At 38.5% G+C, this 14,553-nt stretch overlaps 1 protein-coding gene across 1 annotated transcript; it reads right to left on the reverse strand.

Annotated features, from left to right (window-relative positions):
* Nucleotides 1–1,113: 1,113 nt before the first annotated feature.
* LOC131149848 (adenylate kinase isoenzyme 6 homolog) lies at nucleotides 1,114–3,964 on the reverse strand. Its single transcript, XM_058100617.1, has 3 exons — nucleotides 3,537–3,964; nucleotides 2,040–2,185; nucleotides 1,114–1,731 (listed from the first exon to the last, which is right to left on the reverse strand). Exons 1-3 carry the CDS (start codon nucleotides 3,729–3,731, stop codon nucleotides 1,545–1,547), a joined length of 528 nt encoding a protein of 175 aa, XP_057956600.1. The 5' UTR covers nucleotides 3,732–3,964; the 3' UTR covers nucleotides 1,114–1,544.
* Nucleotides 3,965–14,553: the final 10,589 nt, after the last annotated feature.

Raw genomic sequence — 14,553 nt, forward strand, 5'->3', positions numbered from 1 at the left:
AACCATCGGCAAGCAATCAAATTCATAGAATTTTTTTGATAAGTTACTCAAAACACTAGTGGAAAGACATATCTAACCATAATTTAAAAGACAATGCAAGAAAGTGACCACCTATGAGAAAGGAGAGAGACACATGTCCTCAAACTCACGTTTTCATCTCTATCTAATTGTGTTTAAATCGAAGCAAAGCATGAAAAAAATTATAGAATGAACTAAGAACCACCTTTACCACACAAATAGTAATCAAAATAATGATGAGCGTTAGTGGGTGCAATTTTAGACATGTCACTAATCATTTCTAAAAATGACAACCTAGTGGATAGGCTAATGTCCCTAATGACTCACTTATAGCAAATGATAACCAAAGTTAATATCAAGTTTCACTTAAGTTTGTGGACAGACTCTGGAGCATTAAACATGTTTGTTATGATAGGGTTTTGTTCAAGACATGTAACTTATTAAAGTTGCGGAGGAGATTTCTTTCTTTTGGGCAGTATCACACACTTCGAGTTCATGCATTTGGAGAAGTGAAATTGAAATTCACTTATGGGCATATAGTAACCCTCAAAGAGGTGCTACATGTGCATGCAATTCATAAGAATTCAGTCCTTGGATTGCTTTGTGAATAAAGTTGGTTTTAAGCTAAGTGAATGACTTTGACCAGTGCACTTATATACACACATCTGATAACAAGACCAATTTATACTCTTTAAAATTAGAGATTCTGCTAGCATGGGCTATGCATGTGATGTGCTTAAATTGAATATTGGAACAGAGAGATTTTTCGTGTTTCTGCTTACTTAAATACTTTCTTATTTGTGGCATGCCCTATAGTAGATGTGCTTAAATATAAGCAAAATAGGTTAAATATCAAAATTAGAAAATAATTTTGAAAAAGGTAAAATGTGCAATATAACTGAAATTACTTGAGAAGTTTTTATAGTGGTTGAAAAAAGTCTACAATTTTAGGCTTATACACTTGCTGATTTATGTGATTTGAAGAAATTTTGCTCTTGTAGTGGGAAAAGTCTTTATATCTTCTATTGGTAATTTTTCTAAATAATATTTCACATAACAAAAGAAGTGATACTTTTGATATAAGTCTTCTATAAATATTCAAACTTCAAATCTTGATAATGAAGCTTCTATATTACGATCTAAAGTGCAAGAAGTCAAGTCTATTGGTTCAGAAGCCAAAAGCCAGACCACATACAAGAAGATCACCTCAATTGTTGAATGGAGATTATTATGCCCTCACCATGCTCAACTAAAACACCCAGTATCAACCCTACTCTCCTGTTGAATTTTTCATATTCGGATAAATATGATGAGGGGGAAAAATACTTAACTAAAGCTCAAAACATATCCCTAGAGAAATTCATGGAAGGGAAAAAAAAAAAAAAAAAACTAACTAATGCTTCAAATATATCACACTGCATAAGAAAATTCCCAGGCAGAGACTAGTGCCCTTTCCAGGTACTTTCACATTGTAAAGGAACCACTGATGCAGAAGCAGAAGCAGAAGCAGCACCTATACAAAGTGTTTATGACATGGGGCACCAGCTCCTCACCCAATCTGTTAGAGCCTCCACATTTCTAGCCAAGTCATCAGTCGAATCACTCTTCAATGCCATCACAACATCCTCAGGATAACTTCCTTGTGCCTCCTCCAGCAACACTTGAAAGATTTCACATTCAATATTGTTCATTAGTTTTGCCTCCTCATAACCCCTACACCAGACAGTATGAACAGCATAAGAGAGTGTAATACGCAGGGTGTCTGGGATGACTTACAAAATTGATTTATACAGCTTATAACTCCAAAAACTAACTTGTTTTTTAGAAAGAAAAAAGAAAATTAATCTGTTTGAGCCAAGCAAGCATACAGCACAGTGTAGTTATTTTGATTTGAATTCTGTTCTAGACATTAAATTCTTTCTTCTTCACAACAAATTTCTTTAGTTCTTTCAACAGATAGAATGAGTGAAAACAGATCGAGTGAACAGATAGATCAGCCACAAAGACTAAAGTGTCAGTACCTATTCTTCAAGCGATCATACAACACGGTGTTGTTAGTTTGAAGGACCACTACGCGATCAAACCATCGCTCAGGAAAGAACTCACAGTCATGATAGTCCACAATGTTCCCGCCCTCTTCCATCATATCTTCAATCTCATCACACAGCTAAAATCACCATGGAACATGAATCAGCAAACCACAGCATAAAATTCTGATCAAAGAATTTAATGTCAAAGAGCAAGAATTTAATTTCACAAAAAAAATTCCTAAGCTCAATTCAAAAAGAAAAGGAAGGAAAGAAATACACTTCGAGGAAAATTACCATCCAAACAAGTATATAATAGGCTAATAGGTTTGCATCACTAATGAAGAGTATGTTATTAATCTAGGTCAATCCATCAAGACTCCTAGGACCATGCCCAAGAAGGATTGAGGGTCGCTAATTCGTTGCCGACTACCCTGTCCTTTTTCACATACGAAAATAGTTTACAAATATTAAACCCTCAAACAAATAAGTGATTCACATTAACAGCCAATTCGATGGGTGAGAAGTTCAAAGAAAAGAAAAATATAGGAGATGAGAGAAGAGAAAATGAGATAAAAGGAACTAGTTTCTCTGTAAATTATTTTGTTTAGAAAAATAAGCAGTGGAAATAAACATGAAAAAATAAAAACAAAGTCAAATTTTTGTTAGAAGAATAACCTCCCCCACCGCGAAGCCAAAAAAAAACTGTTTTTAAAAATTATATAAGCACATTTTAGTCTCTTTTTAGTTGTTTCTCTTCACTTCTCTCTAATTTGAAAAAGATAAAAGTGGATCGTTTTTCACCTTTTTTTTCTATCCACTTCTTTTCTCCTCCGCACTTCATGTGAACCAAGCCAGAATTCAGAAAGGTAGAGAGAAATCCATTTCTTTCTATCTTCTTCGCTCCATTCTCTTCAATACCTGTATGTGTTCTTTCTTTTGGTTCACCCCCCCAACCCCCCCCCCCCCCCCCACCCAAAAAATCCTTTTTAAATTTATTTAGGTAGTATATGGAAGGATGAATTTTGGACTTAGATTTGTATGTCTGTGGATATGGATGAAAATTAATAAAATTTTGTACTAAGTTTTATCCAAAATCTATACAAATTTAAATCCAAATCCCAAACTGTATGCAGCTGAATGCAAGGTTAAAGATTTTTTTGAGATCAATTTACATGGAGATTGTTCTGTATGCAATACTTAAATAAGATTTATTAATTTCCTTGGCCAAATCACTATCCCTTGTTTGCAAAATACATTTGAACAAATGCTCTTTAGAACATAGACAAAAATTTAGTGACGGGGTTTTACCCTACGGGATTATAGACTGCAATAATAAGGTCATATATGTCAACGAATCTCTACCTCTGCGCCCAATTTTCCATGAAAATGAAAAGCACATCCTACGAATGTTCATATACAAAACATCCTATTTCTATGAATTAATTAATGATGATAGTCCGAAATTGATTAGGGTTTGGGCTTTGTTACCAGGTCTTCATTGATCACGTAAGCGTCGGTCTCGCGATCGTAGCCGTCATGCAATTTTTTCTCCTTGACGAGTTCGCTCACATTGATGTGGCGGAGCTGGGTGGCTTCCGCCAGTTGGGACGATGTGGTCGTCTTCCCCGTCCCCGGAGTCCCGGTCACTAGTATGTTGGGCTTCCTCCTGCTATTTTGCGCCATGGCGAGCTTTTTGCACACCCACCCCGTCCTCCCCTTTTCTCTTGCCGTCTTCTGTATATTTGTCACCCCGCCGCCGCCGCCGACGCGGACCTCCTCGCCTTCTTCTTCTTCTTCTACCTCCACGCAATCCCTGAGGCTACTCTGTCACTCTCAGATTTTGACGCGTTGTAGGATACATGAGTGGACGCTCACGATTGCGCCGCATTTTGGAGGAGCCGTTTTGAAACCACGACGCCGTTTTCAGACAAATAGCAGCCTATTATGAGTTTTTGCCCTTTTTAATTTTATTTTATAATAAAATATTAAATAACAATTTAATTATGAGAAAAATTTCTCAATTTGTTACTTACGTAATCTCACTAGATGGTCCAACAAGATTTAAACAAGTGAGATTTAAACAAATTTCCTTGGACCATCAAACGAGATTTGTTACATGTTTGTTTCTTTCCCAAGCAAATCTCATTGGATGGTCTAGCAAAATTTGAGTGACACATGTCAAAACACGATTGACCTGACCATTTAAATCTCGTTGGATGGTGTAACATGATTTGTTTAAATTTTACTGAACCATCCAACAAGATTTACTCTACATGCAAATTTTCTTTTATAAATTAAAAAATCCTAAGTATTTCATTTTCTTTTTATCATTTTAAAATTTTGAACACTTAATTTGTGTTTTAATGTGATAAAAATGAAGAAAAAACTAATTCGCTAATTTTTTTAATGTTTTTTTTAAAATTTTTTGTCAATAACTAAATAAAAAAAAGTGGATTCCTTTCCTTTATATTTTTCAAGCAACAAACATGATTACTCTTTATGTTTGATTCTAAGAAAAGTAAAAAATAAAAAATATAATAAATTTGTAGTGACCCGAAAAATAATAGTATTTAAATAATAAGAGAGAGAGAGAGAGAGAAATAGATACAAAAACAGAAAGAGGTCATAGACTTCGTCGACGAACACAGGGTTTCGTCGGCGAGAAAATACCGAGAGATGGTTCGGGCTGCTTTGAATTTCGTCGACGAATACAGGGTCTCGTCGATGAATTTTATGAAAGGCTTGTCAACAAGGTGACGTGTCTTGTCGACAAACCTGACCCTATAAATAGTGGAAACCTGGGATATTTATCATTTTCACCTCGCCTCTCTCTCTCTCCTCTCTCTCTCTCTCTCTCTCTCTCTCTCCCCCTCTCTCTCTCTCTCTATGTCTCCCTCTCTTTTCTCTCTTCGATTTCGGCCCCACCAATCGTCGAATCGACGATCCGAAGCTACCACGACCCTCTAGGCAGAGTTCTCTACAAGTTTGCTGGAGCGGATCATCAGGAAAACGAAGTTGGATTTCATCCCAATTTCAGGGTAAGACCTTTTAGTCCCTTTTTGGCCTTATGATAGTTATAGAAAATGATATAGACGGAAAAATACTGATATTATGTTCTGGTGAATATTATTTTCGGGGTGTTTTGTAGGAGGCCCTGCGGGTGTTAGGCTAATATTCTATAGGGGCTTTCCAGTAGTCAGGTAAGGGAAATATGCTAAGCTAGGATGTTTTAAAATATTATACAGTTTATTTAATGATCAAAATTATGTATTAAAGTACCGTGTGGCTTGTGAATATGAATGTAGTACGAATATTCATTTTATGATATTTCAGTGTTATGATTTTATGATATTTTAGTACCATGATTATACGAATCTACGTATTACAATTATGCAATTTCAGTGTTATGAATATACAATTCTCAGCAGTATGACATATGAATTATAGTATAGTTTATGCAGCATTATGGTTATTACGACTATTTCAGAATCATGGTAAATCATATATATATATATAGAGAAATATATTATATGATATCAGACCCTGTTGGACTTGCAGCTATAGAGCACGGTACCGTTGCTACAGATACTATGTTACTTTATGAGTGCAACTACCTATTTAGATAATACGTAGTAAGGTCGTTCACCTAGGCCCTTGAAGAGATTAGGCTCCCCATCCAGATATGGGTTGAGGTGGGCAGATCGACCTATGGAGTTCAATGATTTATTCCTGGTTGGCTATTCAGGGTAAATCTAGCCTACGGGCCGCACAACCTTGTCATGAGGGGCAAGTCATGACACACAGATAGCCATAGGGAACAATTTCAGTTACTATTACATACGTACGGATTTACAAAAACAGGGACCATACTTATGTACACTAGAAGAACTTTAAATTATAACCATAATATTGTTATGTTAAGCAATAGGGAAAAGGGGTGGTGTATTTTATTATTTGTACTGTACTTTTGTACTCAGTTATTCATGCTTAAATGAAAACAGATTTCATGATATATATATATATATATATATATATATATATATAGTAGCTTATTTGCCACACACTAGTAATAGCATATTTCTTCTTACTGAGCGTTGGCTCATCCTAGTGTTGAAACATTTTTCAGGTGATCCAGGTAGGCGAGCAGATTAGGCTCACAAATAGAGGGGCATCTATAGTACCCTGTTAGCAAAGTGAGTATAGTGGAGGATTTTTGTATTGCCCTAGCTAGATGAGGGTATTTTAGGAAACAGTGATATGTGTATATTTTGGGGAACACGGTAGTACTCTGGTATGGTTTTGTATTGTATATAATGGTTTATGGTTATGTTTATTCAGTTTTTGCTTCTTGCTGTTTAGGTTTATGGATGGGCTTAACTCAGTAGGGTATCAGAGCATGTGGAATGTTATAGTATAAAAAAAAAAAAAAAAAAACCTAGTTTATTAAGAAAGTCGTTACAATTTGATATCAGAGCCTAAGTTTGCTAGGTTCTGTAGACTTTAGAGTGTAGCAGAATCAATACCAGAGTATAGGAAAAGGATTTGGGGTTTGTTCTGTGTCTGGGCATAGGATTACCGTGATGGTTTTTGTGTTTTTTCTGGGGTGACAATTTCAGGAAAATCATAGTGAACTATTATCGGGTCGTGTGTCTGGGTGACAAAACTGGATATTGGGTAAGATCGGGGAAGGTAGTTAATTTTGAGTTGTTACATGATAGGTCCTTATAGGGGATAAGGTTCTTAAGTATGTTTTCTTGTTTTCAGGATGGACCCAAGAAGTAGTGGCACGAATGCTGGGGAGGACAGGCCAAGACCTTCTAGCATAGGTGGAGGAGACACAAATGCTGTTCTGCTCAATGTCACTCAGTAGGTGATGGCTGAGATGGCCAGGAGCTCTGGGGAGTGGGGTTGTTCGATTAAGCAATTTACGTGTATGAAGCCCCCATCCTTTGTTGGAGGAGATGACCCGACTGTAGCTGAGAATTGGGTCCAAGATATCGAGGAGATGTTGGCGGTGCTTCCATGTACGGATGAGCAGATGGTAGCATTTGCCACTTTTAAACTGACAGGGGAGGCGAAACCCTGGTGGAGAGCAGCGCGTTTGATAGAGGAGCAGAGTCCAGTTCTAGTTCCAGTGAGATGAGATCGATTCAAGGATATGTTCTTCGAGCAGTTTTTTCTTGCTATCGTTCGAAGTGCGAATTCAGCAGAGTTCCTGCATTTGGTATAGGGGCAGATAACTGTATCCCAGTACGCGGCTCAGTTTGTCGAATTGTCGCGTTTTGCTCCACATCTAGCACCTGATGAAGAGAAGAAGGCAGGGAAGTTTGAAGAAGGATTGAGGTAGAATTTGTTTGAGTAGGTGATTGGTTTTAGGGCTCAGACATTTAAAGAGGTTGTAGACAAAGCTGCGATTATTGAGAGTGGCATTCAGAGGGGTGTAGCAGCTTAAGTCAGAGGAAGAGGCCTGTGCCTCAGGGTTTTCAGGCTAGCTCCAGTAGGGGTCCATGGAGAGGTGGTCGAGATAGGGGAGACCAGAGGCAGATAGTAGGACCTCGTGGGAACCAGGGTGCGCAGACTTACTTAGTGTGTCAGACATGTGGGAGATATCATTTGAGTGAGTGCTGGGCAGGCAAGGGTGTATGTTATCGTTGTGAGAGACCCGGCCATGTGATGCGTGAGTGCCCAAGTCAGCAGGACCAGGTCCCAGTTCCCAGACCTTATCAGGGGGGACATCAGGCAGCTCGGGGAGGATATTAGGAACCTCGGGGTGGCTAGCAGAGGAATGTGGCCCCAGTGCGGGTATATGCTCTGATGCAAGGAGATGCAGAGGCTGCTACGGATGTGGTGACAGGTACATTTACTATTCTATCATACCCAGTTATTGTTCTTTTTGACTCGGGTGCTACTCATTCTTTCATTTCTACATCTTATGTTAAATTATCTAAGAATGAGACCCAGTCATTAGATATAGCACTGTTAGTAGTTACACCATCAGGGTTAGTGATCAGATGTTAGAGGGTACTTAGAGGCTATCCGATAGAGATTCAGGGAAAAGTAGTACCAGAAGATCTTATTGTGTTTGATATGTATGGGTTCGATATAATACTGGGTATGGACTGGTTGGCTGCCAATCACGCTAGCATAGATTGCTTCCAGAAAGAAGTAATTTTCAGACCTCCTGGAGAGCAGGAATTCAGATTTGTTGGTTCACGGATACATGCTCCAACACAGTTGGTGTCCGCTGTGCAGGAGAATAGATTACTCCTGGATGGAGGTCAGGGGTTTATAGCATTTGTGAAAGAAGTATCTGAAAATGAATTGAAAATTGATAGCACCCTAGTAGTACGGAAATTTCTTGATGTTTTTCCAGAGGAGCTACCAGGGTTGCCTCCTGTGCGCGAGGTAGATTTTCCTATAGATTTACCTCCAGGGACTGCATCGATCTCTAAGGTCCCGTACCGTATGACTCCAGCTGAATTGGGAGAATTAAAGGAGCAGTTGCAGGATTTGTTGAATAAGAGGTTTATACGGCCCAGTGTATCGCTGTGGGGAGCTCCAGTACTATTCGTAAAGAAGAAAGATGGGTCCCTGAGGATGTGCATTGATTACAGGGAGATAAACAAAGTTACTATCAAGAATAAATATCCTCTAGCCCGTATAGACGATTTATTTGATCAGCTCCAGGGTACACGAGTATATTCCAAGATCAACCTCAGATCTGGGTATCATCAGGTGAGAGTAAAAGGGAAGGATGTCACGAAGACAGCCTTCAGGACCAAGTACGGGCACTATGAATTTCTCGTTATGCCTTTTAGTCAGACGAATGCCCCAGTCGTGTTCATGGACTTGATGAACAGAGTTTTTCACTAGTATCTAGATTACTTTGTAGTAGTTTTCATTGATGATATACTGGTGTACTCGAGGAGTTTTGAGGAGCACGAGGTACATTTGAAACAAATGTTACAGACTCTCAGGGAGGAGCAGCTTTATGTTAAGTTTAGTAAGTGTGAGTTCTAGCTTGAGAAAGTGGCATTCTTAGGCCATGTGATCTTGGGGGGTGGCATTTCAGAGGATCCTAGCAAGATCGATGCGGTGGTAAATTGGGCTACGCCGAGAAATGTGCAGGAAGTCAGGAGTTTCTTAGGACTGATAGGTTATTACCATCGTTTTGTTGAGGGGTTTTTAGCCTTATCAGGTCCTCTCACACAGTTGACTAGGAAAAATGTCAGATTTGAGTGGGATGAAGAGTGCGAGCAAAGCTTCTAGGAATTAAAGCAGCGGCTTGTCACTGCACCAGTTTTGACGATTCTATCGGGAGGCGATGGTTATGTTATCTATAGTGACGCGTCCTTGAAAGGGCTCGGTTGTGTGTTGATGCAACAGGGTAGGGTGGTGGTGTATGCATCTAGACAGCTGAAAAAATATGAAAAGAACTACCCTACTCATGATCTAGAATTGGCTGCGGTGGTATATGCACTGAAGATCTGGAGGCATTACCTTTATGGCAAGAGGTGTGAGATATTTTCATATAATAAGAGAATAAAAAAAATCTTTACATAAAAAGAATTGAATATGCGGCAGAGGAGGTGGTTGGAACTTATTAAGGATTACAACTGTACCATCAATTATCACCCAAGTAAAGAAAATGTGGTAGCTGATGCGCTGAGTCGTAAGTTAGGAGACACAGCGCAGCTAGTAGTGGTAGTTCAGCATCCGATTCAGATGGACTTAGAAAGACTTGGTGTGGAATTAGTGGAGGATGATTCTTAGGCATTTATTGCTAGTTTGATTGTATAGCCCACATTGTACGAAAAGATTAAAGCTACTAAAAAAGATGATCCAGAGTTAGTGAAGGTGATAGCCAGAGTTCAAGATGGTCAGGGGGAGGGGTTCAGTATTTCTGATGATGGGGCTTTGAGATTTCGCACCAGATTGTGTGTGCCTGCAAATGATAGCATCAGGAGGACGATTCTAGAGGAAGCACATAGGTCTTATACACTGTTCATCCTGGAAGTACGAAAATGTATAGGGATCTGCGAGATTCTTTCTAGTGGAGTGGCATGAAGAGAGAGATAGCAGAGTTTGTACAGCAGTGTCTAACATGCCAGCAGGTTAAGGCTGAGCACCAGAGGCCGGCTGGTCAGTTGCAGCCACTTTTCATTCCCGAGTGGAAGTGGGATCACATATCCATGGATTTTGTCACTGGGCTGCCGCCAGCGCTGCATGGTCAGAATGCCATATGGGTGATAGTTGATAGGTTGACAAAGATAGCGCATTTTCTGCCTATAAAGGTCAGCTACCTTATGAACATGTTAGCAGAGATTTACATACAGGAGATTATTCGATCCCATGGAGTGCCGGTATCCATAGTCTTCGACCGTGATCCACGTTTTACATCACGATTCTAGAGGAGTTTGCAGGAGGCACTAGGGACTCAGCTAGCATTCAGCACAAATTTCCACCCTCAGACCGATGGTTAGACTGAGAAAACCATCCAAGTATTGGAAGATATGCTTCGTGCTTGTGTGCTAGACTTTGGAGGTAGTTGGATTCAGTTTTTGCCACTAGTTGAATTTGCTTATAATAACAGTTATTAGACTAGCATTGACATGGCACCCTACGAGGCATTGTATGGTAGGAGATGTAGATCTCCTCTTTTCTGGGAAGAAGTAGGCAAAAGACGAGTTTTGGGTCCAGAGATAATTCATCAAGCATGTGATAAAGTCCGACTTATTCGAGATAGGATTAGTGCAGCACAGAGTCGGCAGAAAAGTTATGTAGATACTCGCCGCCAGGAATTGGAATTTGGAGTAGGTGATCATGTGTTTTTGAAGATAAATCCACTGAAGGGGATCTTGAGATTTGGGAAGAATGGTAAGTTGAGCCCTAGGTTTATTGGCCCTTTTAAGATACTTGAGAAGATTGGGTCAGTAGCCTATCGGCTGGCTCTACCGCCATCTTTATTTCGAGTTCATGACGTAGTTCATGTTTCTATGCTAAGGAAATACGTCCCAGATCCTTCCCATATCATCAGCCATACAGAATTAGAAGTCAGTGAGGCTTTAGCATATGAAGAAGCTCTAGTACAGATCCTAGATAGAAAAGAACAAGAATTAAGAAGCAAAAGGATACCACTAGTGAAAGTTTTATGGAGAAATCATGCGATTGAAGAAGTTTCGTGGGAGCTTGAAAGCGAGATTAGACAGAAATATCCCCACTTATTTAGTGGATCATAGTATTGATGTATATGCTTAAATGGTAATTTAATTTTGTTAAGTCCAATGTAATTGTAATGTAGAGTATAGGGTAGGTAGTTTTTTGTTTTGGGAGAAATTTTCTTTTATGGTTGTAATCTCCCAAAACTACCCATGTAACCACGGTATTCCTCCGCCATAAGTGAGGACAGGTAATAAAATAAGTAGACCCTTTTCTTTACAAAATGATGGAAGTATAGACAGAAATTCAGATAGTAAATTTCGAGGACGAAATTTTATAAGGAGGGAAGAATGTAGTGACCTGAAAAATAATAGTATTTAAATAATAAGAGAGAGAGAAATAGATACAAAAATAGAAGGAGGTCGTAGACTTTGTTGACGATCATAGGGTTTCGTCGACGAAGGTATAAAGGATTTCGTCGACAAACACAGGGCTTCGTCGACGATAAAATACCGAGAGATAGTTCGGGCTGTTCTAAATTTCGTCGATGAATATAGGGTCTCGTCAACAAATTTTATGAAGGGCCCATTGATGAGGTGACGTGTCTCATCGACGAACCTGGCCCTATAAATAGTGGAAACCCAGGATATTTATTATTTTCATCACGCCTCTCTCTCTCCTCTCTCTCTCTCTACATCTCCCTCTCCCTCGCCTTTCTCTTTTTGATTTTGGCCCCACTAGTTGTCGGATCGACGATCAGAAGCTACCACGACGCTCCTGGCAGAGTTCTCTACAAGTTTACTAGAGCGGATCGTCAGGAAAACGAAGTTGGATTTCATCTCAATTTCAGGGTAAGGCCTTTTAGTCCCTTTTTGGCCTTATGATAGCTATAGAAAATGATATAGACGGAAAAATACTGATATTATGTTCTGGCGAATATTGTTTTCAGGGTGTTTTGTAGGAGGCCCTGCAGGTGTTAGGCTAGTATTCCGTAGGGACTTTCCAGTAGTCAGGTAAGGGAAATATGCTATGCTAGGATGTTTTAAAATATTGTACAGTTTATTTAATGATCAAAATTATGTATTAAAATACTGTGTGGCTTGTGAATATGATTGTAGTACAACTATTCATTTTATGATATTTTAGTGTTATGATTTTACGATATTTTAGTACCATGATTATACGGATCTCTGTATTATGATTATGCAATTTCAGTGTTATGAACATACAATTCTCAGCAGTACGACATATGAATTACAGTACAGTTTATACAGCATTATGATTATTACGACTATTTCAGAATTATGGTAAATCATATATATATATATATATATATATATTATATGATATCAGACCTTGTTGGACTTGCAGCTACAGAGCACGATACCGTTGCTGCAGATACTATGTTACTTTATGAGTGCAACTGTAACGACCCAGAAAATATTGATATTCAAATATTAAAGAGAGAGGAAAATAGATACAGAAACAGAAGGAGGCCGTAGACTTCGTTGACGAATACCCCGCAGTCATCGACGACATTGCATCTTGGAGATAATATTAAATAAAAATAATTTCAGAAAAATTGCCAAACTTCGTCGACGAACACAGGGTCTTGTCAACGAAGGTCTTCATAATTTTATCGACGAACACAGGGCTTCGTCGACGAGAAAATACCGAGAGGGGTTTTGAGGCAGCCTGAATTTCGTCGACGAATACAGGGTCTCGTTGACGAAATTTATGAAGGACTCGTTGACAAATACAGGCTCTCGTCGACGAAATCCCTTGGTTTATATATATGCGGAATCCAGGAAATATCTCATTTTAAGAAGTCTCTCTCTCTCCTCTCTCTCTCTACGACTCTCTCTCCCTTCTCTCTTCATTTTTGGCCCCACCAGTCGTCGGATTGACGATCCGAGGCTACCACGACGCTCTTGGTGGAATTCCCTACAAGTTTGTCGGAGCGGATCGTCGAGAAAACGAAGTTGGATTTCATCCCAAATTCTAGGTAAGGTCTTTTATTGAGTTTTTGGCTTTATGGTAGTTATAAGAAATGACGTAGGTGGAAAAAAAATAATATTTTGTTCTGGGATATTGTGTTTTCAGGAGGTTGATCTAGGAATCCTGCGGGTATAGAGCCAGATTTTTATAGGGGTTTTTCAAAGTTGAGGTAAGGGAAATATGCTATGTTAGGAGTTTTAATAGAGTTAATGGAGGTTTTATAAGCATATTTTTATGTCAGTCTATTATACAGTTTTTATAGAAAATGAGCATAAATGTTTGTGTGGCCTAAGTAGACTTTCATGTGAAGAATGAATTTATACAGTTGTTATGAAACATCATACTATACTAAATCCAAAGATATAGATAGTATATACATTTGATATGGTTTTCCAGCATATGAGATTATACAGAGATAGATTTATATTTGCAGAGAAATGTACATGCATATACAGTTTTTATATGAATAGTTCAGGAAACAGATATATATATATATATATATATATATATATATACATATATACAGATACATATATACAGTAATATTCATATCAGTATTTATACCACAGCTTTATACAGAATTTGTTATGCCATGTTTCCTATTACCGTAATATACAAACAGAAATACAGAGGTAGTATCAAGATGCTACAGATGCAGTATACAGTTTTACAGTATATATATACATATATAGTACATAAAGATAGCGTTACGGTAATTTTAGAAACATGATGAAAACAGTAAAAAAAAAAAGTATATATGTATATATGTATATAGTAATAGATCCTTGAGGAAAGGTACACAGACAGATATAGATTACAGAGCACGGTACCGTTGCTAGATACAGATAGAGTGCAACCACATATCTTAGATAGTATGTGGGTACCGTCAGCCGTGCTCGGAGAGTATGCAGCTCCCCAGTACACTGGGTTGAGGGGGCCGGTTTGACGAGGTAGTAGCCTGTCCCAAGCTTAGGAGAGGATGCAGTTTGGCCGAGCTGAGGTAGTGTAGAGTATGATGACCTATTTGGAGGACCGACCAGATAGAGTCCCGCCTACGGGCTGCACAACCCTGCCATGAGAGGTTAAATCATGATGTACAGAGTCTCAGGGATAAAAGCACAGTTATATATATATATGTTTACAATTTTACAAAATAGTATGATATAATATCAGTATGAAAAGTAGAAAACAGATGATACAGTATGTTTTAAATAGAGAAAGAAAAATATGCTTGAAAGATATGATTTATAGATGATTTATTGCATTACAGTTCAGTCATTATTTTAAAAGTATCATTAACTTAGTTGCCACACACTAGTGATAGCATATTTCCACTTACTGAGCGTCG

Source organism: Malania oleifera, chromosome 2, assembly GCF_029873635.1.
Source record: "Malania oleifera isolate guangnan ecotype guangnan chromosome 2, ASM2987363v1, whole genome shotgun sequence".
Lineage (NCBI taxonomy): Eukaryota > Viridiplantae > Streptophyta > Magnoliopsida > Santalales > Ximeniaceae > Malania > Malania oleifera.

Bases quoted from the DNA above. Each gene is read 5' to 3' on its own strand.
- LOC131149848 (XM_058100617.1), bottom strand. From the start codon at position 3,731: ATGGCGCAAAATAGCAGGAGGAAGCCCAACATACTAGTGACCGGGACT. The intron at 2,186-3,536 runs GTAACAAAGCCC...TGGTGATTTTAG, and splicing joins ACGTGATCAATGAAGACCTG to CTGTGTGATGAGATTGAAGA. The intron at 1,732-2,039 runs GTACTGACACTT...TGTCTGGTGTAG, and splicing joins TATGATCGCTTGAAGAATAG to GGGTTATGAGGAGGCAAAAC.